Source organism: Diceros bicornis, chromosome 11, assembly GCF_020826845.1.
Source record: "Diceros bicornis minor isolate mBicDic1 chromosome 11, mDicBic1.mat.cur, whole genome shotgun sequence".
NCBI classification, from domain to species: Eukaryota; Metazoa; Chordata; class Mammalia; order Perissodactyla; family Rhinocerotidae; genus Diceros; species Diceros bicornis.
In genome coordinates this window covers 29952864-29978724 of record NC_080750.1, presented here as the reverse complement: position 1 = coordinate 29978724, position 25861 = coordinate 29952864, and the positions used below count along the sequence as shown (strand labels likewise).

Below are 25861 nucleotides of genomic sequence, written 5' to 3'. Positions count from 1 at the left end.
TTACATGGAAGCATTATAGTGCTCCTTCCAGCTTGCTTATCGCACCTTGGAAGAAGTGGAAGCTTCTGGTTGGATACAGCCTTTGCAGATGGTTTGGGTTTGTTGCTGATGTTCTTCTTTTCTTAGTTTTCAATATTTTAAGAGATAATATATATTGTCATATAAAGGAATTTCTAAAACAATGTTTTAATACTAAGAGTCACAATTTAATTTGGTTAGAGATGGGAATTTAAAGTAGAATTATGAATTATTTTAAATTTCCCTCTTGGTTCTTATTTTACTACACCTGACGAAAGGAAAGGAACAGAGTTTATGCCTCGTGAGGTGGAAAGCCCCAAACCTTGTAGACCCCAAAACTATGAAGGAAAAGCCAAAGATGTCAAGTCTCCTAAGAACACTTTTGTGTATTCAAATAGTAAAGAGAATTTTTAAATGAAAATACAGTAATATTTGAATACAATGCAGATGTATCAGTCCAGGTAAACAGTTATAAAAATTCTCTTTCTTTGTAAGTTAGATTTCCTAATTTAATTTATTACTGGAGGTTTAAGTACAAGAGCTTTGATAAAACAGGTGAAAATGGGTCCATGTGTATATGCAGAGAAAGAAATTTAATTAAAATTGATGTTTTAATTTCCTCTACATTTTCCAGTTATTTGATTCAGCTGCTGTTGCCAGAAAAATCAAACAATTGAAAGACTATTTTTTTAGTTTCTTAACATACTGAAGAATCTGCCAAGACATTGAAAGGGACTTTAAAAAAAAATGAGTCAAGAACAGTGTGTATAGTGTGATCCTATTTTTGTTAAAACAACAAAAGGTGGGAAAATGCATGATATATAAATGGAAAAAAGTCTTAAATGATATATGCCAAATTGTGTAAGAGTACTGGGAATTTCTACTTTCTACGTCTTCATAGTGCTTGATTTCTTTTTTGTTTGTTTGTTTGTTTTACAATGAATACATATTAGCTTTTTCTCTTAAAGAAGCATTTATTCTATCCTTCCCCCATTTGGTGGGTCACTTGTAAATTATTCCAGACGAGAGAAATCTTTCTTGCTTGTTTTTTCAGATTTAAAACAGTTTTGTAAATTTCTTTAACTATCTATTCCAGTGTCTCATAACTCTTTCTCTGATGTTGTTGTTTTAAGCCCAGTTTCTCGGTAGAAAGCTCACCATCATATGCATGAATACGCATTTTAATAATAATAGCTATTATTTATCAAGCAATCACTGTATGTCAGACCATCTTCTAAGCATTTAATGTATATTAACCCATTTAATCCTTGCAGCAACCCTATTGGTAGCTCCACTTTACAAGTGAAGAAAGAAAGCATAGAGAGTTTAAGAAATTTTCCTAACTTGCAGACTGTATGCACATATATTTCATATGAAGAAAACTCCCTGCACTTGAATAACATTGTTGACATTGTTACATTCCCTCTCAATCTTCTCAAAGCAAAATTATCCCAGTTCCCATTTCCGTTCTTTCGTTTAGAAAATACCACTTGAAGATATGCTATGTTTATATGTGAGGGCAGGGATACATAGATAAATAATACCTAATTTGTTCCTATAAAGGGCTTATAATCCAGTTAGAGAAATAGGACACATAAGTTGATCATCGATAAAGACATGGAAAGTCCTGTAATAGTCCATAACTAGGCTCCGATGAGGGTGGGGTAAACTTTGTGGGAAGTAGGGCTCCATGTGGAGGATGGGTAGGCTCTGGTTAGGCCAGTGATGAGCAGACTTCCTCTAAAACACAACTCTCAATCCAGTTTCAGCAGGAAAGATTAGACAGCCACTTCGTTGTAGCAACTTCTCAAATATGACCAGATATTAACACTTTAGTGGCTACAAACTAGTGCCATCTTCTCATATTTTATTTCTTTTCTGAATAGAAAAATACCAGAGGTTTGAGAATATTCATTATTATCCCGAAGTTATTTTTGTTTTGATAAAAAAAAAGAAAATGTGACCCATAACTTTTTTTCCTGAATGTGTCCTCAGGGTTTAAAAGTTTGGTTCTACATGCTTTAAGGGAAGAAGCAAGGAAAATATAGCCTGGAAGCTAAGATATGTAGAGGTGTGCTTGGGGCCAGTGAATAAACCAATGTGAACAGAGGATTCTGGAGTAGAAGTCAACAGACTTTTTCTGTATAGAGGGAGGTAGTAAATATTTTAGGCTTTGGGGGCCACATACCGTCTCTGTTGCAACTGTTCAACTCTGCTGTTGTAATTTGAAAGCAGCCATAGAGGATATGGAAAGGAATGTGCATGGCTGTCTTCCAGTAAAACTGTATTTACAAAAACAGGCAGCAGGCCACGGTTTGTCAACCTCCTCTAGAGGAGGAAACAGTTAGAAAGAAAGGTAATGCCTTTAACACCACACCGAGAAGCTTTTATTTTATTTCCTCAGTGACAGAGGATTTCAAAACCTGTCATTTCTATTGCCCTGGAGAACCCAGTTCATGTAATAACATGCCCCTTTTGTCATCAGATTCCAAGCTACCATAAAAATTTGCCGAGAAAGCTAAGCTGTTTCCTCAGGCAGGTGCTGAAAAATAATGCAGTAAGTTTTGCTCTCCAGTGCCCTAAGAATTTGCTTTTGTGTATCTGACGTCACTTGGGCTAAGAGGAAATAGTTTGTTCTTAGTATTATGATGCTAATAAGGATGGGCTCCATTGTAAGGGAGTGTGGGACAACCTACTGGATATGGTTAGAGGGGAACATGTGCAAGTCCATATTACTGTTTAACTGAATCACAAGACCCCTGCCTTGTAGATTTGATCATAAACCTGAGAAATATTGGCAGATTAGACTGTCAGGGGATAATTCTACCCAAACACGCACAGTAACCCTTTGAAAGCTGCTGAGAATCCAAAGTCATTATGTCTCCACATTTAGCAAATAAAAATCCAGGGCACCCGGTTAAAATGGTATTTCAGATTAACAACAAAAAATATTTTAGTATAACTATCTCCCATTCAATATTTGGGACATACGTATACTAAAAATGTGTTGTTTATCTGAAATTCAAACTTAACCAAGCATCCTGTATTTTATCTGGCAATCCTAAAAATGAAGATAGAAGATTAAGTAGTTTTTTGCAGTATATATTGCATCATTATCTCAGTTGATTAGTTATCCTCCATCAAGGTTGTTCTCTTTTTTTTTCATTGTGGGTCTAATATGAGTCTAATGACAGTCGAATCTCATTAATTCCGACCTCAGAGATTTAGAATTTTGATTATTTATGCAAGGGCTATGCTAAAATACACTTTATTCTCTTCATGAATTTACTAAACCTATTTGTCACTGATAGTACAAACAAAACTGAGAGAACTATTTATCTCCTTGGGAAACTAGGAATACTGTAATTACAGTGTAATCAGAGGCTGTCGTTATTTAGACTGTGCTTTTCATCTAATAGTTACAGATCATTCTGTCATTCATTAAAGAAAGACAGGACTTGACCAGGAAGTGTCATGTGCAGCCACCTCGGTCCTCTTGGCCCCCTTTGCGTCTCACCTGTCCCCAGTATGCAGTGTGAGCTTGCCACTCTCTCCTGTTTGAATGTGTTTGTTTTGTTCATGATGCTTTCTAGAACTTCACACAGTGCTTGCTCCTTGGAAGGCACCCGATACACGTTTGTTAGTTGAATTAATGAATGAATATTATCTGCACATGTTAAAATAATCAAACTGTCTGTGTTGCTAAACATCTTACATCTTAAATTTAAAAAATAATTTGAGGTGGTCTCCCCAAATTTCAGTATATAAATGGAATTTTTGGTAAAGTTAGTTTCATTGCATAATAACCTTTGCGAGGCAGACACTGAAATCATGTTATTGAAATTCCAAAAGTGTTTTATGAGGAGAGAGAGATAGAGAGGTATTTGTAAAGTCACCATGAGCACTGCTGTGAGCTTCCTTCTGTTCTAGGATTATGGGTTGCAAACTTTATCAGGCTGCTAATGATATTAGCAAGGTGTCGCCTGCAGTCTTCCTTACTTGCCCCTTTGCCATGATCATGTACACACACACACACACACACACACACTTAAATAAATCCCCACATATCTTCCAAAGAGATAGAAGAGGATTCTTTTGATAGGATATCAATTATGGCTGTCACCGATAAATAATACGTTAATGACTTAAAACAAATCTCTAGACATTTACACATTCTATACCACATTTGTATTATTAGAAACCACTGTATTATTAGAAACCACTATATACAAGCCATCTGAAAGACCCTTGAGAACTACTAGTGAATTCTGGACCACTCTTGGGGGAAATTAAGCATGAGTGGTTTATATATGGAAAGGGTAACACCAGCATTTCTGTTGCCCTGTATTGTTCGGCATCTAGCCTTGGAAACATACTCAGATGAGGCTTGTTCTCAGTTTCCACTTGTGGCTTCTTCCGTCTCTATCTCCTCCAGCAGAAAAAAAGGATTAATGGGAACCAGGAGATGAGGAATTAAATCTCCCTCCCTATTTCTAATTCTACCCATACCTCAGGAGTATTTTCCCTAGCAATCTAGGAGAATTCAGGAAGATGCACTGAATGCAGGTGAGCGTTGAAACAGAGTTGAGTATGCAGTTCCTCGGATATGATCCTTTCCTGTAAGAGACTTGAGTCGTGGTCTGACTGTGCCCTTTTTTTTCCTACTTCTCTCATAGCACCCTGGAGGGATATTACGTGGACGATGCCCTGCAGGGCCAGGGAGTTTACACGTATGAGGACGGGGGCGTTCTCCAGGGCACGTATGTGGACGGAGAGCTGAATGGGCCAGCCCAGGAATACGACACAGATGGGAGACTGATCTTCAAGGGGCAATATAAGGACAACATTCGGCATGGAGTGTGCTGGATATATTACCCAGTAAGCCTTGTGACTTCATTGTGCTGGAAAGGAACATGTTTTAAGACAATGCTTTGACTCTTCACAATAAAGAGCAAAGTGTATTCTCTGTGTTAGAAAATGTGAAGCTATGAAACTTGAGGGTCATGGTAGCTGAAAGCAATAGTTTATGAGCTGTGCCCTCTCACTGCTCTTCCTTATTGACTTAGATTGTTGGTCTTTCCATCTACTATGAATTCCTTTTCAATGTTTTGGAAAGGAATGATTAATCATGAATAAAACAAATTGGGACAAATTGGTTTTACAGTGCCCCTCATAAAGACAAAAATCTATTGCTTTTTTAAAATATTCCTTTGGTTTATAGAAAGAGATGGTGGAATATTTCATTGTTGCAATTAATTTTATTCTGTTTCTCATACATAGGAACTACTCCAACAATTTCCTTTTTTTAGACTTACTACACTGTTGTTACTTATTTTTACAATCCTACTCCCTACTTTATAGGGTGCTTCATGGTTTATATTCCTTAAATTAGGGTGATTAAAATTAACTTGCCTTTGAGTATTTGATAACATTTTATGATATTTCTGTAGCTTATTAGAGCAAAAAGATGTGGCAAAACCCGTGGTTGGGAGTTAATGCTCTAATTTTTGTTTGCGTTTCAAATAGCCCATCTGTTGTTAGTGAATTTCCAGAAAATGTTTCAGAAAATAGACCCAAGGAAATATTTTATCTAATATTTTATTTTGTCCAGAGCTTAAGTCAAAATACATTTTTTCTTACTCTGAACCCTACCTTCTTATGATTAAAAAGTATTAACAAAAACAAAGCATCTGTTACATGTATAACAAGAAAAGTAGTCCCAGCTAAATCTACTTACACATTATTGTCCTTAAAAAATTAGTTATTCTCTAGGAATAGGGCATAAGAAAAAAACATTGTAAAAGTTTTTTTAAATAATTACTAAAACATTTACACATCCTCTTGGTAGGCTCTGCAATAGATCAGAAGTCCTTGCAGTTGCTGCCCATAAGGCAAGCGGGAAGAGGGGAGTGGTGGAGGTCCTTGCCAGTTAGGAAGACTGAAGCTTTCGTTGCTTCATGAGTAGGCACCTTGAGCATCTTGATGCCCAGTGAGGGGGAGCTGCCGATATGACAGTGAATCTTGAAGTCAGGCAAAGTGGAACTCTCTGCATGAGGATGGGTGTAGGAAAGAAGCAAAATACGGATTACCAGATTCTCCCACTACCTGTCATTTTACTTGTGACTATAATCAAAGTCCCTAGAGGAGATCAAAGATGCACTGAGGTGAGTGGATCCACATCACTCAATATAGTTGCATTTTGAAACCTAAAAGTGCAGCTACATTTTAGCCATTAGCCTTAATTATTATCTTATTAAATACCAAGAGAAGACCCTGCCTTAGGAGGGAAGCACTGGGGAGTTATAAGCTTTCAAAATTAACTTGGTTGATAACACTTGCTCTTATATATGGTATCTGTTGGTAGTTGAGGGGGTCATCATACCCCTCTGCTCTCTGGATTCAAAATCAACGAAGAAATAGACATAGGTGTCAGAGGTCAAGATGTCAGTTTTATTATGGCAGTGTTGGATTGGAGATGTGGTGTGGGCTTCTACTCTGTCCCCTCTGAACTGAACAGATGGACCAGCTACAAACAGAGCAGCTAGAAAGAGGCAGGTTTCCTCTGGGGGAGTAAGGCCTGCCTGGGACACTTCCCCAAGGAGAGAACAGGAATGGAGAGGGCAACAGGTGCAGCCTGCGGCACTGCCAGTTCCCAGGACCCAGAAGAGGGTGAGCAAAAATTTGGCAGGACACATGAGGGCAGCAGGCTTTCCCCTGTTAGCCCCCACCCAGGAGAGAGATGAGAGTCTGTGGGTGTCAGACCCTGCTTCTCACTAATCACATGAATGATTCCTCCTCTCACCAGGAGGAGCCACTGAGCAGAGGAAAGAAAGCATCAGTTTCTTCCCCAAACTCCCTGACACAGCAGACAAGGAAGTTTTAGTGACATGGGGTCAAAACAGGAACAAAGAGAGGAAAAAATAATGATTCTCCCTACGGTACGTCTAAGCTCATTCTAAGGACAGTTTCTTTCTTTCAGAATTTTACCTTGGAGCAGTGATGTAAAGTTTTTAATTAAAAATACATAACTCCTTTTGGAAATAAAGAAGAATCTCTGCTTTATCATTCTAACAAATAAATTCACTTGCCCCCAAAACCAGAATTTTAAAGTATTTAAGGGGAAAAATATGAGACCCTAGAAAGACAGAATAAATAGCAATGTTGATGGCTTATATTAGTTACGGCATGTAAGAAGCGCAAATGCTCTCACCCCCTTCAGTTCAATAATCGCAGAAAGCCTGAAGGCAGATCTTGCAGAAAGTATCATCCCCATTTGTGCTGGGTTATTAAGAATTAACTCGGGGAGGATAAAGAGCAATAATACATCCCTAATGCACTTTCTATCTGTGAAAAATGCTTCCAAGAATTTTTCTTTCTGTGAAAGTGCTGTGATCCGTTTTTTAATTTATAACCTTTTTTCTTCAAAGAGCATTAAGACCACGATGAACTGTAGAAATCACGTACCTGATGTTATTTATTCCTGCTGTCTCTCAGTAAGCAGCTTTTGGGATCACTCAGAAGTCATCCTACTTCACTGACTTGGAGTAGCTGCTTCTAGAACCTTTGAGTTGGGGGAATAACCAAGCTTTTAGAAGGTGTCATGGCATTGCTGTTGTTACATCAAACCCACAAATGTCTTAGATTTTCAAAGTTATACCATAAGCACCTTCTGGATGGGGAAAAAAAAAAAAAGAAACATCTCTTGCACCCTACATTAGATTATTTCTTATTTATTAGATTGTTTTTCGGTATCCCAATTGAATTCAAAAAGTATTTATGGATTACCTACTGTGTCCCTAGCACTTACCAGGATACTGAATTCTATGAGAGCCTCTGCCCTAAAGCATTTAATGACCCTTAGGAATGAAGTAAATGACAGAGTTAATAAATGACAGAGTTAAACAGGAAGCACAGCTGGCTCCTCTCCTGGAAGGAGGCAAGTGGGAGCAGTAAATAAAGACGAATGAGAAGAAAGAAGGGATGGGGAAGGGAGTAGAATTTAGTTGATCTTTTTTCACTTTTCCTTCTGACTCCAAAGAAAGTGATGGTATAGGATTCTCAGAAAGACAGTGTCCAGAAGTCCTTTTGTTTATCTCTTAGAAAATGCAGACAACTCTCTTTACTCGTGTACGCTAAATTAATTCTTAAGTACATTTGAACTGAAGATTTTCTTAATAGACTAGAAATCCAAAATTCAACGTTGAGAAGTGAGATGGTATGAATAGTAGACTGTCTTGTTACAGATCTTCATCACATTTATAGTGGCCCAAAGTAACACTTAGTTACATTTCCTTTAAATGTAAATTTTTACATTTTTAAATTTGTAACTAATATTACAAATATAACATATTTGTTTCCTAGATAGCAAACCAAGTTACTTGTCCGGGGTTATAAAGTGCACCTCAGTCTCTGACTCTCTAAGTCAGGCTTATATGCACCCTATGCTTATAACTTGTAGCAGTTTATCTGTATGGGGCTGGATGGGGAGATGGGCATCATATTTTTCTCACTCGTGTGAAAAGCTCTGAGTTCTTAAACTGTTATGATCCATAATAGTGCTTTAACAATGGGAGTGCATAAGAGAAATCTCTTGAACTCATGTCGTACAGATAAATACTATATATAATATTTTCTGGGTTTTGGCTTCTCCCATCAGGATGGAGGCAGCCTTGTAGGAGAAGTAAATGAAGATGGGGAGATGACTGGAGAGAAGATAGCCTATGTGTACCCTGATGAGAGGACTGCTCTTTATGGAAAATTCATTGATGGAGAGATGATTGAAGGAAAACTGGCTACCCTTATATCTACTGAAGAAGGAAGGCCTCACTTTGAACTGATGCCTGGAAGTAAGTTGAATCTGCTTCAGCTGAGTTGCTTTATTCCCAAAGCAGGTTGTCAGGGCTTATTTGAGAGACGTTAATTTCTTTGTCTGGTCTACTTTAATGGTGTATTAATCAGCTTTGCTGCATAACAGACATCTCAACACCTCAACGGATTACAACAGCAAAAATGGGTCTGCTGACCAGATGTACTCCAGCTGGTCTAGGCTGGGCTAGGCTGGACTTGAGGCTTCTAGTCAGGTTTGAGTCTGCTCTATACGTCTTAATTCTGGAGTCCAGTTTGAAGGGACAGTAGCAACCTGGGTCAAGATTTTGTCAAGTGGCACAGGAGGCCAGAGCATGGGCAGACACCTATGATGTCTCTTAAAGCCTCAGCTTGAAAGTGACACAATGTCACTTTCGCCCACTTTTCATTGGTCAAAGCAAGTCACATGGCCAAGCCAAACATCAGTGAGACAGGGAAATATACACCATGCACTTTAGTGGCAGATGCTGAGAAGCCACATGACAAGGGCGTAGCTATATAATTCTAAAACAGGGAAGGAATAAAACAATGACAGTGGTAATTCAATCAATTTCAAACATTATGTCTCACAAAAAACTGAAGTACAATTTCATGATATTCAAGAATCAAATTAGGTAGATCTCCAAGTTGGTATGAATTGTAAAGCTGATTCAGCATGAGCTCTGATTGGGAAAGGTAAATGCATATTGGCATGCCTGGCCTCTTGAGAACCTAGCATCTTCATGGAGTACGCGCTCGATACATGGCTGAGCCCATTGGAATCCATATTAGAAAAATGTCCTATTTCCTTTTAGAAGTACAGTATAGCACACTAAACATTTTTTTCTTATTATTAAATTATTTATTGTAGAAAATATGGAAAACATACAAGGAAAAAAGTCAAGATTTTATATTTTGTGTGGCACAGGATGAGAAAGCCATTTGAATTGGCTGAGTCCTTGAAAACAATATATGCAGGTATTTCCAATCCAAGTTAAGATATAAGGAGAAGAGTGGAAAAGATAATAAATCTAGGCATTAATAGACCTAAATAATATTTAGCTATTTGTGATCTGAAGGAGACTTTCCAAAGGATGGTTGTCCAAAAACAGGAAATCAAGCACTTTACATTTAAGTCCAACTTGGGTTTTAAATGTCTCAGTTTTTGTTTTTTTAAGTTAAAAATTGAGGCAGTCTAAATGCAATGTGGGATTCTGGATTGGATCCTGGAACAGAAAAAGGACATTAGTGGAAAAACTGGTGAAATCTGAATAAAGTCTGTAGTTTAGTTAAAAGCAATGTAGCTATGAGAAACGTAGGAAGCTAACATTAGGAGAAACAGTGAGGGGTATTGGGAACTCTCTGTACTATCTTTGCAACTTTTCTGTAAATTTAAAATCATTCCAAAATGAAGAGTTTTTTGTTTTTTTTTTAAGTGAAACAGTAATCTTTGAACTTCAGACTCTAATATCTTCACTCATGTTCTGAGAGGAGACAGTGTTATAATGTTTAGAAAGGAGGAGACTAGGCCAGGGGAAGATCCTAATTGGTGATGCAAATTTTAAAACTTCAGAAGTGGCAGCATTTTTAGTGGCAAGAGCCTTGAACTTAAGAGTCACCTAATTTGAGTCTCAACTCCAACATTGACTGTATTATGGTCTTGGGCAAGTTATTTATCCTTTCAGAACCTATTTCTTTGTTATAAATTACGGATATTGGCATCTACCATAAAACATAATGAAAGTCATTGTTGCTATTACATTCTTCTTGGTGTAAGTAAGAAACACATTTTGGGAAGTGAGAGTGAGCATTCTCAGGGGAATGATTGTTTTCCTTAGAATTCCTGGTTGCAAATAACAAACACCCTTTTCAAACTAATTTAAGGCAAAAAAAAGGGGAGGAGGATTTATTGGCAAGCTTCTGGCAGGCCTGTTATTTTAAGGATACGTTGAACAATTTGGGTCTCAAAAGGGTCAAGAACCATGACTGCTTTGGGGGACTCGGAAGAACCCATGCACAGATCTTTACTGTTCTACTGCTTTCGTTTCTCTTCCCCGCTGCCTCTTCAGTTACAATTATTGAACTGCCGACTAGCCGATAGATCAGGTCTCACCGGGTTGTTTGGCCATCGTGTCCAGTGGTTGGGGGAGGAGGAGGAGAACAGAATGCAAATATCTCACATAAACTACTCCAGACCTGCCCTCCCTGACCTCTCCCACCACACTCTTTCTCTCTCTGCTTTTGTAACCACAAACTGCTTCTAGTTCTCCACTGACTTCATGCTGATTTTCTCATTATGTCTCCGGCTGGGATTTCTCCTCATCTCTTCACCTCTCCACACGGGAATTCCTTTCCCTGGCTAATTCCTATTCCATCTTGAAGGCTTGGCTCACCTCTTAGAATTAATGTTTGTCGAGTGAATGAATGAATTCTAGTCAAATGTCATAGTATAAACTATAGAGGAGAGGAGGAAAAGTAAAGGAGGCCTTCTCTTTGCCTGAAGCATGAGCCTGTTCAGGGAGTGGAGGAAGAGGACAGCATGCACTGGAAGAGGCGGCATCAACTCCCTGAGAGCAGGAAGAGATGTTACTCCTGTATCTGCAAAGTCCCTAACACAGTGCCTTACGTGTAGTTGGCACTGAGCACACTTGTGAGGAAAGTTTTGGCCTCAGGAAAGGACATGGAAGTGCATAGGAGAATTTCTGCACAGGAGAACATGTATTCCACAGAAAAGTTTTGTCAAAAAGTGTGGGTTTTTTTTCTTTTTCAAACTAACTTCTTTAATGGATTGTGTTGGTCCATTACCAGTGTGCTCTCAGATGTGTTCCTCAGCCTCTCCCTGCCCTGCTTTTACTGCAGGCTTCTGCCCCTTGCAGGCTGCATTTTCCAGGCTCTGTGCATCTGGCTTCTGTCTGGGTTTGGCCACAGGAAAGCGGTAGCCCAGGACACGAAGAGGAAGGGAGCACGGAGAAGCCCTGCCTCTCTGTCCAGCAGCGTCTCCAGCAGCAACCTGTCTCCTGATTCCATCTCCCACCAGGAAGGTCCCCCATGGTTCTGCTTCCCTGAGCTGCCTAGCTCTGGAGCTCCAGAAACGCCACCTCTGCCTTTGTCCCTCTGGCTTAGAGTTGTGGCTTACTGCTCTTGCCAGTTTCTAGGCTCCTTGCTGCCCTGTTTGGTTTCTCACCTCTTCCATCATCTGTGTAACCAATTCCCTGAATTAAATTCTCTTTCTTTGAAATACTCAAACGCTCTGTTTCCTGGTTAGACACTGACTGATCTGGATTGTTGTCTCACTTTTAGTCTGAGACATTAATTTGGGTTTTGATTGTATTAAAAAAAACAGAAAGAGGACCTGGTAACCATTGGTAACTGCTAAGGAATTACTTAATGGAATTATTTGTGATGCCTTAGTGCCTAAAATAATTTACTTTGCAGGAGTAAACCCTCCAGTTCCAAAACTTATTTCTTGACTTATTAGCCTTTGGAGCATCACATGTCTTCCTTGTGCTCTGGGAGGATTCTCTAAGGCTAATCCTTTGCAGAGAATCAATGTTAATTCTAGGACAGTTGTATACCTTAGTTTCTGGAATAAATTACTAACTGGCTTCTGAACCACCTTAATAGGAATAAGATGACTTTATTAATGCTTTATCAAAAGCAGTTCTGTTCTCCTTAATTCTCGTGAGGCTGAATGTTTATTTTTAGTGAAGGAGACAATTGCCAGGGCTGAGTGGTTGAATTCTACAGACTGTGTCTAGTATGAAGAAAACCACAAGAAAATTTTAAAACCGTTATCCAATCTGATCTGACCAGAGAGATCTCAAAATTTCATGACAAAGCATTTCTTGATTAAAAATTTTAATTACACAAGCATCTTTTAAACCGTTTGAAAAAACAAAATTCAAAAGCAAAGATGGACTTTTAAGGGATACTTCTGATGACTATTCATTAAAATAAAACTCAAGAGGAAAGCCAAAAGCTATCCATTTATATTGAAGAATTTCATTCTAGTTGGTATAACTTGAAGAACTTTTTTTTTGCTTTTTAATTCTTTTTGGTCCCATGGGTAGAGAGAAATGTTTTAAATGCCCTTCCCTAACTTTGTACCTGGACTGAGGTTTTCATTTTCTTTTTAGGTTCGGTGTACCACTTTGATAAGTCGACTTCATCTTGCATTTCTACCAATGCTCTTCTTCCAGATCCTTATGAATCCGAGAGGTAATTTTTTCCTTGTGGTTTCAATGGCACTGTTTATGTGAGGTTAAATAACCCTAGTGGTGGGAACTAATGCTCCTCTGTGGCTCTCTGCTCAAGCTGAGTTCCTGAGCAGAAAAAAATACTCATATATTCTGAGGAAAAGTGTTTTCATTCTCATATAGAATCTGTCCCTGTAAGAGAGTTTCTCCACCCGTAAAGCACAGAACAGTCCATGTGTCAGTCCTAGAATGAGGCCTCCGTATAGAGAGAGCAGTCAGGCCAGGCAGTCAGCTATGCCCTGTCCAAGTGTCCCCTTTCTTGGGGCTCTGGTGCCATAGTTTCTGCTGCAGTCACATGCTGGCCCCTAGGGGAGCATTTGACACTCCTTGAAGCTCTAGACTCAGGCAGCCTTTTCTACTTAGCCCGGCTGAGGGGGTCTGGAACACAAGGTAATTTCTTTATTCACTAAAGGGGGACAGGAAGGAAACAAAGAAAATATAAGAAGCATAACAACATTTCAGCTTATAAATTACAAGTTTCTGATTCTATAAGCTCACTCCCAGAGTGTCAAGTCCTGTTCCCTTTCATCTAAACTCTTGCTCTTGACGCTCCGTTTGGTTTTCTCTGGTACCCTGTCTGGGATTCGCATTCCCTAGTAACTGGCCTGTTGATGAGCAAGAGCGCCATCTGCAGCTGGTTTTCTCTCTGCCTCACTCTTTGTAAGCATGACTTCCATTCAGTTTCTGTTCTGTTCCCCTCTGAGAAAAGGCCTCTTCCCTGATTTAACTAACAGGGCTGACACCACAATGTCACAACGAATGAATGGCCTCTTTCTTGACGTGAAGCTGTGGTCCATTTACAACGGGAAGGGTTTAGCCTCTTGTTAGCCCCAAAACACAACAACAGTACCATGACCGTATGTATCAGTCTTCTTTTGTGACTGTCCTTGTGATGATGCTGCATCACGATATCCTCAAAACTATCAGTGATTTACGAAAGCAAACATTTTATTTTATGCTCGTGGTTCTGTAGGTTGGCTGAGGTTCAGCCACTTTTGACTGGACTCAACTCGGCTCAGCTGCACTAGGCTGGACTCCAGGTTTCAAGTTGGGTTCAGGTCTGTTGCACATGTCTTCATTCCAAGACTCAGGCTAAAGGAGCAACAGCCCCCTGGGGCATCTTCTTGTGGAGATGAATGGAAACTCAAGGAAGCTGGCAGAAACTTACCATGCTTCTTTACACCTGAGATCTAGCATTCAGTCACTTCTGCCAACATTCTAGTAGTAACGCAGATCATAGGGCCAAGCCCAAAGTCAGCCAGGCAGGGCTATATTCTCTCCATACTCTGAAGAAAGCACCAGAAGCTCACATGGCCGAGTGGCAAGATGTGTAATTCTATCACAGGGAGAGAGTAAAGAGTTGGAAGCAGTAATTCAGTCTTCCAGTCCGTAAAATAAGCATAAGATCTATGTAACAAAAGTTACAGATGACCAGTTACACCAGAGTCATTACGTCACAGTGCCCGGAGAACTGAAGTAGTTGTTGATGGAGCAGGTTCTCTTGTCTTAAATTCAGTTTCGTAATCATGAGGGCTGCTTTTTTATAAACCAATGGTTGGCAAATGTTTTCTGTAAAGGGCCACATAGTAAATATTTTAGAGTTTATGGGTCTCTATTGCAACTACTCAACTCTGCCTTTGTAACATAGCAATAGACAATACTAAACAAATAGGTGTGGCTGTGTTCCAATAGAACTTTATTTACAAGAATGAGCAGCAGCCCTATTTGGCCCTCGGGCCCTAGTTAGCTGACCCATTATAAACTCCTTTGTTGGGAAGTGCTTATTGGATATATTTTATTAACTATTTGTCACTCTTTCATGTAAAGATTAATCTTGGGGCTTAATTAAAACAGTCTTTCCCTCCTATTTGGCATTGATAAACTTGGGTATAGCTTTAGCTCTGGAAAATGGTTTACTTGTTCAGGAAAACAGAAATTGTCATTAACTAAAAACATAAAATTTTTTTAAAAACCTTATCTCAAGCACTGAGTTACTTTATGAATATATAACAATAATCTCCTTATTAGAGAGCAATTTTAAACCCCACTCTTAAAGGAGACATTAAGTACCAGTTCTTCAATTTCCAATGCCAAAATATTGTAGTTTAACTTTTTCTTCCTTCCTCATTAGATTATTATGTACTGATGTTTTGGATTCAGTAGCCATAATGATATTTTGGTGGTTGATAGATGGAGTGACATATCGAACTAAAAAAAAATTATTTGACCCTTTTTTCTACTTAGAGTTTATGTTGCTGAATCTCTCATCTCCAGTGCTGGAGAAGGACTGTTTGCAAAGGTAGCAGTGGGACCTAATACTGTTATGTCTTTTTATAATGGAGTCCGAATTACACACCAAGAGGTGAGTGGAGTTGAAGTGGAAAATCAACTGGATTGCTTAAAGGGCTTTGTTTCAAACTCCCTTAATTTTCTCATTTGTCCCTTTACTTTAATATTCACTAGAAACGTAAAGGATCAAACAGCTTGGCTTTTGGTAAAATTGCTTGGACATTGTCTTATAGCAGACTTCGGACTGCTGTAGCAAAAATATCGTAGACAGGGTGGCTTGTAAACAACAGAAATTTATTCCTCACAGTTCTGCAGGCTGGGAAGACCATGATCGAGGTGTCAGCAGACTCGGTATCTGGTGAGGCCCACTTCCTGGGTCATAGACAACCCTCTTTGTGCTCTAACCTCACATGGCAGGAAGGGTGAGAGAGCTCTCTGGAGCCTCTTTTAGCAGGGCACTAATCCCATTCATGAGGGCTCTGCCTGCCCTCATGACCAAGCACCTCCCAGAGGCCTCACCTCCACATACCATGACACTGGGGATGTTTCAACATATGAATTTGGGGGAACACATTCAGTCTATAGCAGATATTTTCCTCCTTATTTTGAGCTGTAGTATGATTTTTTTTAAGTTCCACAGCTTTTTTATAGAAGGTGAGATGGTGCTGGTAATGACACAGTAACTGCTTTGTAATAGACTATACCCAGTGTCTGAAAAACTGAGGTCCAATCGGGCTGTCAGTAATTAATTTATGATCTCGGGCAGGGTGCTTTATAGGAAGGCGCCTTACTTCTGTTCATGCAAAAGCCGTACAGTAGTCAACATCTTGCCAGGAAATGTTCTATTGCCAAAAAAATTAAAAATAAAAAGTTAAAGAGTTGAATCACCTCTTGTCTTTAAGACACAATCTTTGGTATATTTCCCAGATTTCATATGTTTTTTGTTTTTGTTTCTTCACCTCACACTTAACTTCCTTAAGCATCTGCTTAAGGGCAAAAAGTTTGATGCTCTTAGCGCGGCTGGTGTTCTCCCTCCTGGTCTCACTGTATCAGATGTATGGGACTGAAGCTTATCGCTCATATTCCACATTCATGTCTTCACTTTTTCACTTATTCCTGTAGAATATAAAGGGGCAAATGCCGTGAAATAATCAAGTTATTGCACCTTCAGAGCAGTCGCACAGGCAAAGATGTCAGGGCACTCAAACTGAGCTGTGGTCCGGCACGCGGTGTCCCCTTGTGATGGCCAGACCTCAGTATCGACAATCCAGAAAGTCCAAGAAACTCAGCATATGAAAGGTGTCTCGGGATGTTGATATATAGTTTATCTATTCAAACATTTTACAGGTAAGGAAACTGAAGCCCAGAGAGGTTAAGCCATTTGCCCAAGGTCACAAATACAGTAACTAGCAGAGTCCAGACAGGGTTCCAAATAGCAGAATCTGGCTCTGTACTGAAACTCACTATGCCGTACTGTGTAAATGAATGAGGAACCTTCCTTGCCCTCATGAAATTTAGATTCTGTTGGGGAGATAAGAAAAATACACAAGTAGTGACCACATAAATTAGATGGTACCAAGTGCCATATATCTGTGTCCCATGACAGGTCTGGGATATTAAGATCCATAAGGATTTCTTTCACTTATGTCACTGCTGTATCCCCTGCACCTAGAACAGAGCCTGACAGTGAATATCTGTTGAATGAATATCAGATACAAATAAAAGCATAATTGTAATTTATTTATTTATTGGTGAGGAAGATTAGTGCTGAGCTAACATCTGTCACCAATCCTCCTCCTTTTGCTGAGCAAGATTGGCCCTGGACTAACATCCGTGCCCATCTTCCTCTGCTGTGTATGTGGGATGCCACCACAGCATGGCTTGATGAGTGGTGTGTAGGTCTGCGCCCGGGATCCAAACCGGCAAACCCCAGGCCACCAAAGGGGAGCATGCAAACTTAACCGCTATGCCACCAGGCCAGCCCCATATAATTGTAATTTAGAGATGGGAGAGATATTATACCTCTGAGAGTCAACAGTTTTGTATGAAAATGTGATCCTGTTTGCTCCAAAAGGCTCTTCTGGCGTCGACAGATCCTGGGGTGTGTTGGCTGGGAGTGGGTTGGAGAGGGGAAGCCTGTTGGTTGCGCTGCAGATAGTGAGTCCTGTTGTAGATAAGAAAGTATACAGGTAATCGGTGACGCTGTCTGCTGGTCAGGTTGGTTGCCCCCCTATAGCAAAGGTGGAGGACTTTCCTGGAGTGTGGTTTTTCATTCCTTTATTTCTGGTTCCATTTGATGTTCTTACTTTCATTTTTCTTTTGCCTCATCTTTCTCACTATAGGGGTTCAAGAGATTTGGGGGCTGATCAAAGAAAAAGATATGACCACAAGAGGCAGCAGCTCACAACAAGCTTTATAGATACTGGGTGGTGCTTGGACAGGGTTGCATGAGAGGGGATGTCCTCCCAGCATGAGACTATTCAGAGGCTTATGGCCCGGGGGCCACCATCCAGAGGGGAGGAAGGCAGGGAACTCATGGGAAAGAGAGGGATCAGAGAGCGGGCTGACATGTCTAGGTGACGTGCAGCATGGTGAGGAGTCTCTGGGACGGAGAGCTCCAGACAACGGCTACAGTCTGAGGTCTTTATGGTCCTGGGTTTATCTTATCTATTGTTAGCAGATGTGGTGTGAGGTTTCATGAGGTATGCCATGACAGCAGACCCTAAATGGCTAAAACTCTGCTTCGTTTGCTATTTACAAAACAATTGGATGTGTAAAAATTTGAGTTCGGTGCTGGTGGGCTTTTGAGGTAACAGGTCTCAGCCTGCAGTGAAGAAATAAACAACCTAGGAACCAGTACATAGAGGCCATCTTTGGCTCATTTATATAACACTTGCCTACTTTTAATTCAAGATATCTGGGTATATTTTTGTGTGTTTTTGTAAGAGATTTTAAATCCTTTTTTTCATATAAGATAGGGGAAAATCAAGAAATAGTCAGTTGAGCTGCCTGGTGCTGCCCGTACATGCCTTTTGCGCCATCAATGTGCAGAGGGATGCATTAGGCTCTTTTCATGTATGTGGCACTCAAACTGTGAAGTTTAAGGATAACTGAGTTAATATCCCTGATGGCCTCTGAACTCTTGGGAGAAAAGTCCTCTTTAATGTTCACTTTCTTGTTTTCTGCAGGTCGATAGCAGGGACTGGGCCCTGAACGGGAACACCCTCTCCCTCGATGAAGAAACGGTCATTGACGTGCCTGAGCCCTACAACCATGTAACCAAGTACTGTGCCTCCTTGGGACACAAGGCAAATCACTCCTTCACTCCAAACTGCGTCTACGATATGTAAGTATGACACCGAGCCACCAGGCAGATCTACGCCTCAGGGCCCTGAGACTGAGGAGGGCATGTCCAGGGTGTTATCCTCCCCAGATGGAGGCCCCTCCCGCAGAATAGCCGAGGTCCTCTCCCTGGGGCCTTGCTGTTATGACTTGAAATTCAGAATCTAAACAGCCTCACTCTTTGGCCTTGGCAGGCTAGGAAATGGAAAAGTGCTTCGAAGAGTAGAAATGCTGTGGAAATACTATACTTAGTGGTCGCTGTTTTATTGCAGCTTTTTGACCTTCATTTGCCTCATTCTGGAAAATTAAGGATAGCTATTTGAAGTAATAGTGAAAATTGAAATTACTCTGCACAGTGGAGATTAGGGAACCCTTTTATGATGTGAAAGGAAGGAGGAAAATAAAATCCTAAGTCTAGAGCATGAGGTCTCAGTATTGGAAAAGACCCTAAAATCAAAGAGTCCCTATTATTTGACAATAAAGAGGAAGAAAATGCTGACACATGCTACCACATGGATGAGCCTTGAAAACCTTATGCTAAGTGCAAGAAGCCAGTCACAAAAGACCACACAGTGTATGATTCCATTTATATAACTTGTCCACTATAGACAAATCCATACAGACAGAACATAGATCAGTGGTTGCCTAGAGCTGGGGGGAGTGGGTAAATGAGGGTTGATGGCTAATGAATATGAGGCTTCTTCTGAGGGTGATGAAAGGTTCTAAAATTTGATAGTGGTGATGGTTGCACAACTAAAACCACTGAATTGTACACTTTAAGTGGATGAATTTTATGATATGTGGATTATATCTAAACAAAGCTATTATTTTTAAAAAATCAAATAATCTTATCACCCTCTCGGGCTTTGAGCCTCTCCTTCCAACTGCTCATTGAACCTCTTCTTGGAAACTTCCATTGATGAGGAGCTTACTATTATCCACAAAGGTGGCTCTCTGGACAAACTGAAATAGATATTATGGAATTAGCTTTTGGGCTCTGATGTTTACAAAGTTCTTTCTGTTGAGCCCGAATGGGTTTCACTGTAACATCCAGCCCTTGGCCCTAATTATCTCCCTTTATTTCTTGTGCACTGTGTCAATCTCTCTTCCACATAGTAGCCTTACAAAAATATTTTAGTAGTTTTCAAGTGCCCCCTGAATGTTCTCTTCCCAAAGTCAAGCATCTCTGACTATTCCTTAAAGGATACAGTTGGGATTCTTTGTACTATCGTCATTGCTCTCTTTAGCTCAGCCTGAGAATGCCAGTTCTTCCTGGGAGCCTGGGAGCTGTGTGCAGGCTTCTCTGCTCAGCTATAGCTTGCAGTCCCTCAGTCCTCTAGGTTGGTAACATAAGCAGGATCAGGTCATGTGCATTTAGTCTGTAGGAAAATTGCCAGGATTTGAATGTCCCTTCTTGCATCCCTGAGATGGCTTAAAAATTGTTCTGGCAGTGACTTGCTCTCCTTGGCAGCCAGTAACAATTACTGAAGCTACAACTTCTGTTTAAAGGGCGGGTAGAAATGGCAAAGGACATGTGTCATGTGAAATGAAACTGACACTATTATTAATTCCAAGGCTTTCATGGCCAATGTGAATGAGGCCAAAGCATCATTCCAAGCTTCACACAGCTTAACAACAACTCTTTAAAGCAGTGGTAACTAACAATAATAAATGCTACTTAGACAACTCTTTTTAAAACAAATGAGTTCTGTGATTTCATTGCAAGGGTGTGATTTTTCTCACCAAAAAGAAGAGAGCACAGGAGACAAGAGAAGGAACCAATTGTGCAAAATCAAGTCCTTGTGCTCTTCAGGGGTTTTTCCAAGCCCAGTGTGACCAATTAGTTATTTGGGGTAGTGGGAAGACTACCTGAATAATAATCAAATATAAAATTTAGATACTAGTTCATGGTATTCATTTGTTCCTAAAATCGTTAGTATTGTTATGCACACTTTCACATAAACAAAACAACCCTTCTGTAAGCTGTTTTAACTGTAGTACAAAATGCCAAATGGACAAATAGACAAGAATTACTTTCCCAGCTGGAAATATAGGTAACATGTCGACAAGGGACCAAACCATTTGTTGCAGAGGTTTGGTTTGACAGCTGATCATGCAGTTAACATTTACTGAGCTCTTGCTCTAGGTCAGTGCTGTGCTAAAGGCTTCTCATGCATTATCTCATTTACTTCTCCCGGTATCTCTGGGCAACTAGTATGGCTATCCCAGATCATAGGCAGGAAGCACAGGTCTCTCAGTCAATGTAGTTAAATGCTCCTAACCATTGTACCTTAGTGCCAGCTTGAAGATCAACACTGAAATGGAGTTCTTTCTTTTCAGTCTGTCCATTTTCTACTCTCTGAAAATAACGATAATAAGGAAAATGAAAATGCGAGAGGCTTATAAGAGAAGTCTTAGCCTTCTCACGGGATGTTTTCAGTGTACCAGAAAATGAACTAGAGCTCCATTTCAGGAGTATTATTTTTTAATTAAATATTTTAATTTAGAGACAAAGAGTTGTGATTTTAATAAGCAATTCCTGAATGCCTGGTCCAGGGATCCTCTCTGTGATGGAGGACAGTCTGAGAATTCTGTGCACATGCACACTCCCATACACACACACACGCATGCACACACACACGCACGCACATGTCGTAACTAATATTAGTCGTCCTCACTTTGTGCCAGGCACTGTGTGAGGTGCTTTATATATGTGACTCTATTTTGTCACTGCAAAGACTCTTGTAGGATAAAGTTTACTAGTAGTATCATGATTTTGCAGATGAGGAAAGTGAGATTCAGACATACTGAGGTGAGTTTTCCAAGAGGAGGCAGTAAGAATGTGTGGACCCGGGACTCACACCAAAGTCTTCTGACCCCAAGTCAAGTGTACTTTCCAGGAAACATGAGACCCAGTAAGGTGGACATTGAGGCCCCCTTGGAATGAGGGTGAAGTTGTTTCTTTTTACCCCACATGAAAGATGTCCCTAAACCTCAGACACACTCCTTTCCCACCACCAATGGAGGGAACTGGCTACGTGCTCACTCTCATACCCCACATGCCAATCTAACTTAGGGCCTGGAAGATTCTCCTTGGTGTCTCAAGCCCTTTGTTCAAAATGTGACTATAAATGACTGAGATTGATTTGACCAGATGCATTAAAAATAAAGCTAAGTTCTTTCTGGCCATGCCTTACATCTTGGGTTTCTGCAGCTGTTAGGTGAACTAAGTCTATTACTTATTTATCTCCTGTTCTCCTGCAGGGAGCCGTGCAGGTGAACTGGGTTGGGAACCTTTGGCAGAGGAACGTAGTCATAGCGTTAGCCCAGCCCCTCGTTCCAAGAGGAGTCGTTATATGATGAGTTGCTGCTTACTTCACAGAAGGCTTCACAGGGAAATATTAAAGAAACAGGTTGGCAGAGAGGTCCAGACTTCTATCTTGGAAAGAAACCTTCATCTACTTTTATGCTAGAAAATAATACTTCCTCTATATGTATAGGGTGGAATACAGAAGTTTTTTGCTTTTGCGAATCCACAGGGCTCTTTCTTACAACTCCAAAAGTGTTCTGGAAAAGCCTTTCCCCCGAGGTCTAGCCAGGTAATCTGATGCTACAGACCAGATGAGCTGAAATGCTGACAGGCTGCACTGGATCTGATTTCTCATTAAGGACAGATTGTTGTTGTTGACCATGATCGTTGGTCTATAAATACAGAGTGCCAAATATGCTCAAAAAGGAAGATAGAGCAGTGCTTTTAAAACTTTAATGTGCTATGAATCACCTGGGGGTGTTGTTAAAATGCAGATTCCAATTCAGCAGGTCTGGAGTGGGGCTGAGATTCTCCACAGCACTCGCACGCTCCCAGGTGGAGCGGATGCTGTCTGAGCTGTGGACCACACCGTGAGGACCTCGGTGGGGTCCGGGGAAGAGCGCAGGGGTGATTCCTGCATCAGCCCCTCCTAGCCTTTGCTTCTAACCTCCTGGTCTGGACCAGGAATGACTGTGCGCATCTTGATATCTAGGTTTGTCCACCCCCGTTTTGGGCCCATCAAATGCATCCGCACCCTCCGAGCTGTGGAGGTCGATGAGGAGCTCACTGTTGCCTACGGCTATGACCACAGCCCCCCGGGGAAGAGTGGGCCTGAAGCTCCCGAGTGGTACCAGGTGGAGCTGAAGGCCTTCCAGGCCACCCAGCAGAAGTGAAAGGCCTGGCTCTCGGCTTCAGAGACCTGGAATAGAAACTTGGATCTATGCACTACGTTTATCCGACAACGGGACAACCAGGGACTGCTCATGCTGTGACATCACATCCTCTCACTCTGCAACGACTTTCTCGCATACTAACTAGGTTTGACTGTATTACTCATACCAGATTTAAAATTAGCTAGCCTTGCAACAACGTCCTACTGAGAGGTATTGTCGAGCACTTGACATAAGACAGCGTGATGTTCTTGGGTGGTTCAAGTCTAAATCTGTACCACGTTCAGAGATGCCAAATGATTAGACTGAAAAAGGGAAAGGGGATTTTTCAGTCATTTTTAGTCAGTGGTTTTTCCATGATGTTTTTTCCTACGGCCAATGCAAACTGTTCTCATGCTTGCATACGTGCCGTATGGAGGCTGGAGAATTACTACATTTTTATTCTCTAAATGTAGTATAATTTGCCTTTTAACCTTTGATCTGTATCTTGCAATAGAATGGCTTTGTTTTTTCCCTAGCAAACAGAACCCCACTTTTTAAGTCATTTCACCCCTCTGTCCTATTCTCTTAGATATCTTTCACAAGAGAAAACTTCCAAATGAATTTTGTGTCTGTGCCAGTGTGTAGGTCTCTCTGGCTCTTTCTATCTCATCGTTTCATTATTATGTCCTAATATAAAGAACTGGCTCGTAGGGCCGGGGTATTATTATAGAATTATTATTCTCGCATGTAAACAAAGATATCTTTGCTTTAAGATGTGAGAAGAAATGAATTTACTTTGTTTGCATTAAGTTATGGAAGAGTTGTAATATATACTTTAAGAAAGAAAAGAGGGAAATTAGTATTTCTAAGCAGTAACTGTGGCAATTTTGCAATATCTACGATAGTGCTAGTAATTTTTTCTCCTCAAGTACACATTAAATGTACATAAGATAGAGCAGTCTGGCTTGTGGCCCAGTGCATTGAATTCAAAAGTCAAATAGCAAACTTGCTTTCTGACACAGAATTCAAACGTTGATTTTTTTTTAATCGCTACTATTAGGAGAGACATACTGGTCACTAGGTACAAATCAAACCTTAATGCTAAAACTCGTAACCATTGTAATTTCAAAACACTTACCTGCTTCAAAGCGTTGTGAATTAAGAATAGCATCTGTATAGTTTAAAAGCAACGATATCAATAGCATTTCAGCCATTTTGCAAGCCATATGTGTAATCACAACTGCAGAAATAAGGAGAAAACCCCTGTTTTTTAGTTTAGCTAATTAGGTATGTAACATAACTGGGATTGCTCTGAATGAATTCTGAGAGTTTTGGGTTTTTGTAAGCACCCTCACCACATGCCATAGCTGTGTCTTCTTTCGATGCCTCGATGAGGCAGCTGGGAAGCCTGGAGAGCAGCAGTTGCTCCGACCTGCCAACTGTCCATGGTGGCACCTGTTGCCTGAGCCAGTTTGGTCTTGAAAGCTAAAGCCTTCCAAGCTATAGCCAATAGTGAGCTCTGGCTGAGTAGAGAAGGCTTGCTGGGAGTGGGAGAAGAGTAAAGAAACAGACAGAAGGAAGTTTGCTGTTTCTTGTCAGTTACACATGCTCTTAGGAAGAATTTAACAGAAGTGCTTGATCCAGGGCTGCTCACAACTTTCAGTTCAGGCGGCTCTTGGGCACACGGAATTGAGCCCTCAAGACAGTGACAGAAGTGGCCCTTCCCTCTTTGCAAGGCGAGGCTTCCAGGAGCTTCCCTCTCCCCAGCAGAGCAGGAACACACGGCCCGTGCATGTGATGCATGCGGTGCAGCTAGGTGGCAGTGGTTTCAGGGAGACAAGCTGATGGTTCACACGTGAGAAGTTGTCAGGGTTGCCAGAAAGATCTCCCACAAAGGGAACTGAATAGAGTTTTAGATTATATGGCACCAGGATAGGATCGCTTCTATTCTGTAGAAAGAGACCGTTCTGTAAACTGTGACAGATGGGCAGAGTCTTGGGACTTGTGTTCTGATAGGTGCTTTAATTCAAATGCTCCCAAAGTGAGTGACTATCTTCAGGAGAAAGATGGCTTTAATTAACCCCAGTCCGTTGGGTGGTGGGAACCAGGTCCAGGAGCGAGGTCAGTGAGAGGGCGGCGCAGATCACGCCTCCAGAGCAGCTACGCTCTGAATGGTTTCATTTCTGAGGGCCATATTGCTCTGGTGGAGGCTGCAGTGGGGTATAATCTCTGTCCTAATGGGCTACTCTAATTACCCCATTCAAATGGAATTTTTTTTAAGAGTTGTAAGTAGTGATTAACCAACTAATCCGTTTTTCAGTTAGGTGTTGAATGATAACACTCTGAGTTTAAAACCCAGCTGCGTGTGTGTGACCTTCAGACAAATCAGAGAAAAGAATACACCCAAGTTGAGCATATCTGTGTTTCTGCCTCCCTCTTCCTGCGTCTTCTGGCTCTTCTTTCTCCTGCCCTGTGTCCTTCCTCTTTCTCTCTCATCTGTGAGAACACCTGGGTGTCTGCATGTAACGACACCCCCATCTGATCTCTCCAGCTCGGTTGCCCTCTCTCTCTCCATATTGGGAGCTCCTCTCCTCTCTAGCTCGTCCCTCTGGCTGTGTGTACCCTTTGGACCCTCTGTGTGTACCTCTCTCCATTTACCCTGTGTCCATGTCTGGCTCTGTCACTCCTGCTTCCACCCCACCCCCTGCCACACACACACACACACACACACACACACACACACACACACACATTTGCAAATGTAAAGCTTTGTCACAGGGTGGAATCAGAGGGGAGCTTGAAACTCACTGTGTTCTGTAGGTAGGTAAAGAAGTCGAGGGGGTTGAGGTTCCATAAGGAATTAACTTGTGAGGAAGTAAGGGTTTGTTCCTTGTTTGAGCCAAAGTCTGAGGGGGAAAGCCTCAGGATGT

General features: G+C 40.9%; 1 protein-coding gene across 2 annotated transcripts in view; it reads left to right on the top strand.

Annotated features, from left to right (window-relative positions):
• SETD7 (SET domain containing 7, histone lysine methyltransferase) overlaps positions 1-25650 on the top strand; it is a 41108-nt gene extending 15458 nt beyond the window's left edge. Inside the window, exons 3-8 of one of the 2 annotated variants that reach the window (XM_058550098.1) lie at positions 4695-4896; positions 8675-8864; positions 12999-13080; positions 15363-15480; positions 18596-18753; positions 22772-25650. In XM_058550098.1, the coding sequence (XP_058406081.1) occupies positions 4695-4896; positions 8675-8864; positions 12999-13080; positions 15363-15480; positions 18596-18753; positions 22772-22952 (931 nt within the window). In that variant the 3' untranslated portion in view covers positions 22953-25650. The other variant, XM_058550099.1, reaches the window with a different exon arrangement.
• The last annotated feature ends 211 nt before the right edge of the window (positions 25651-25861 follow it).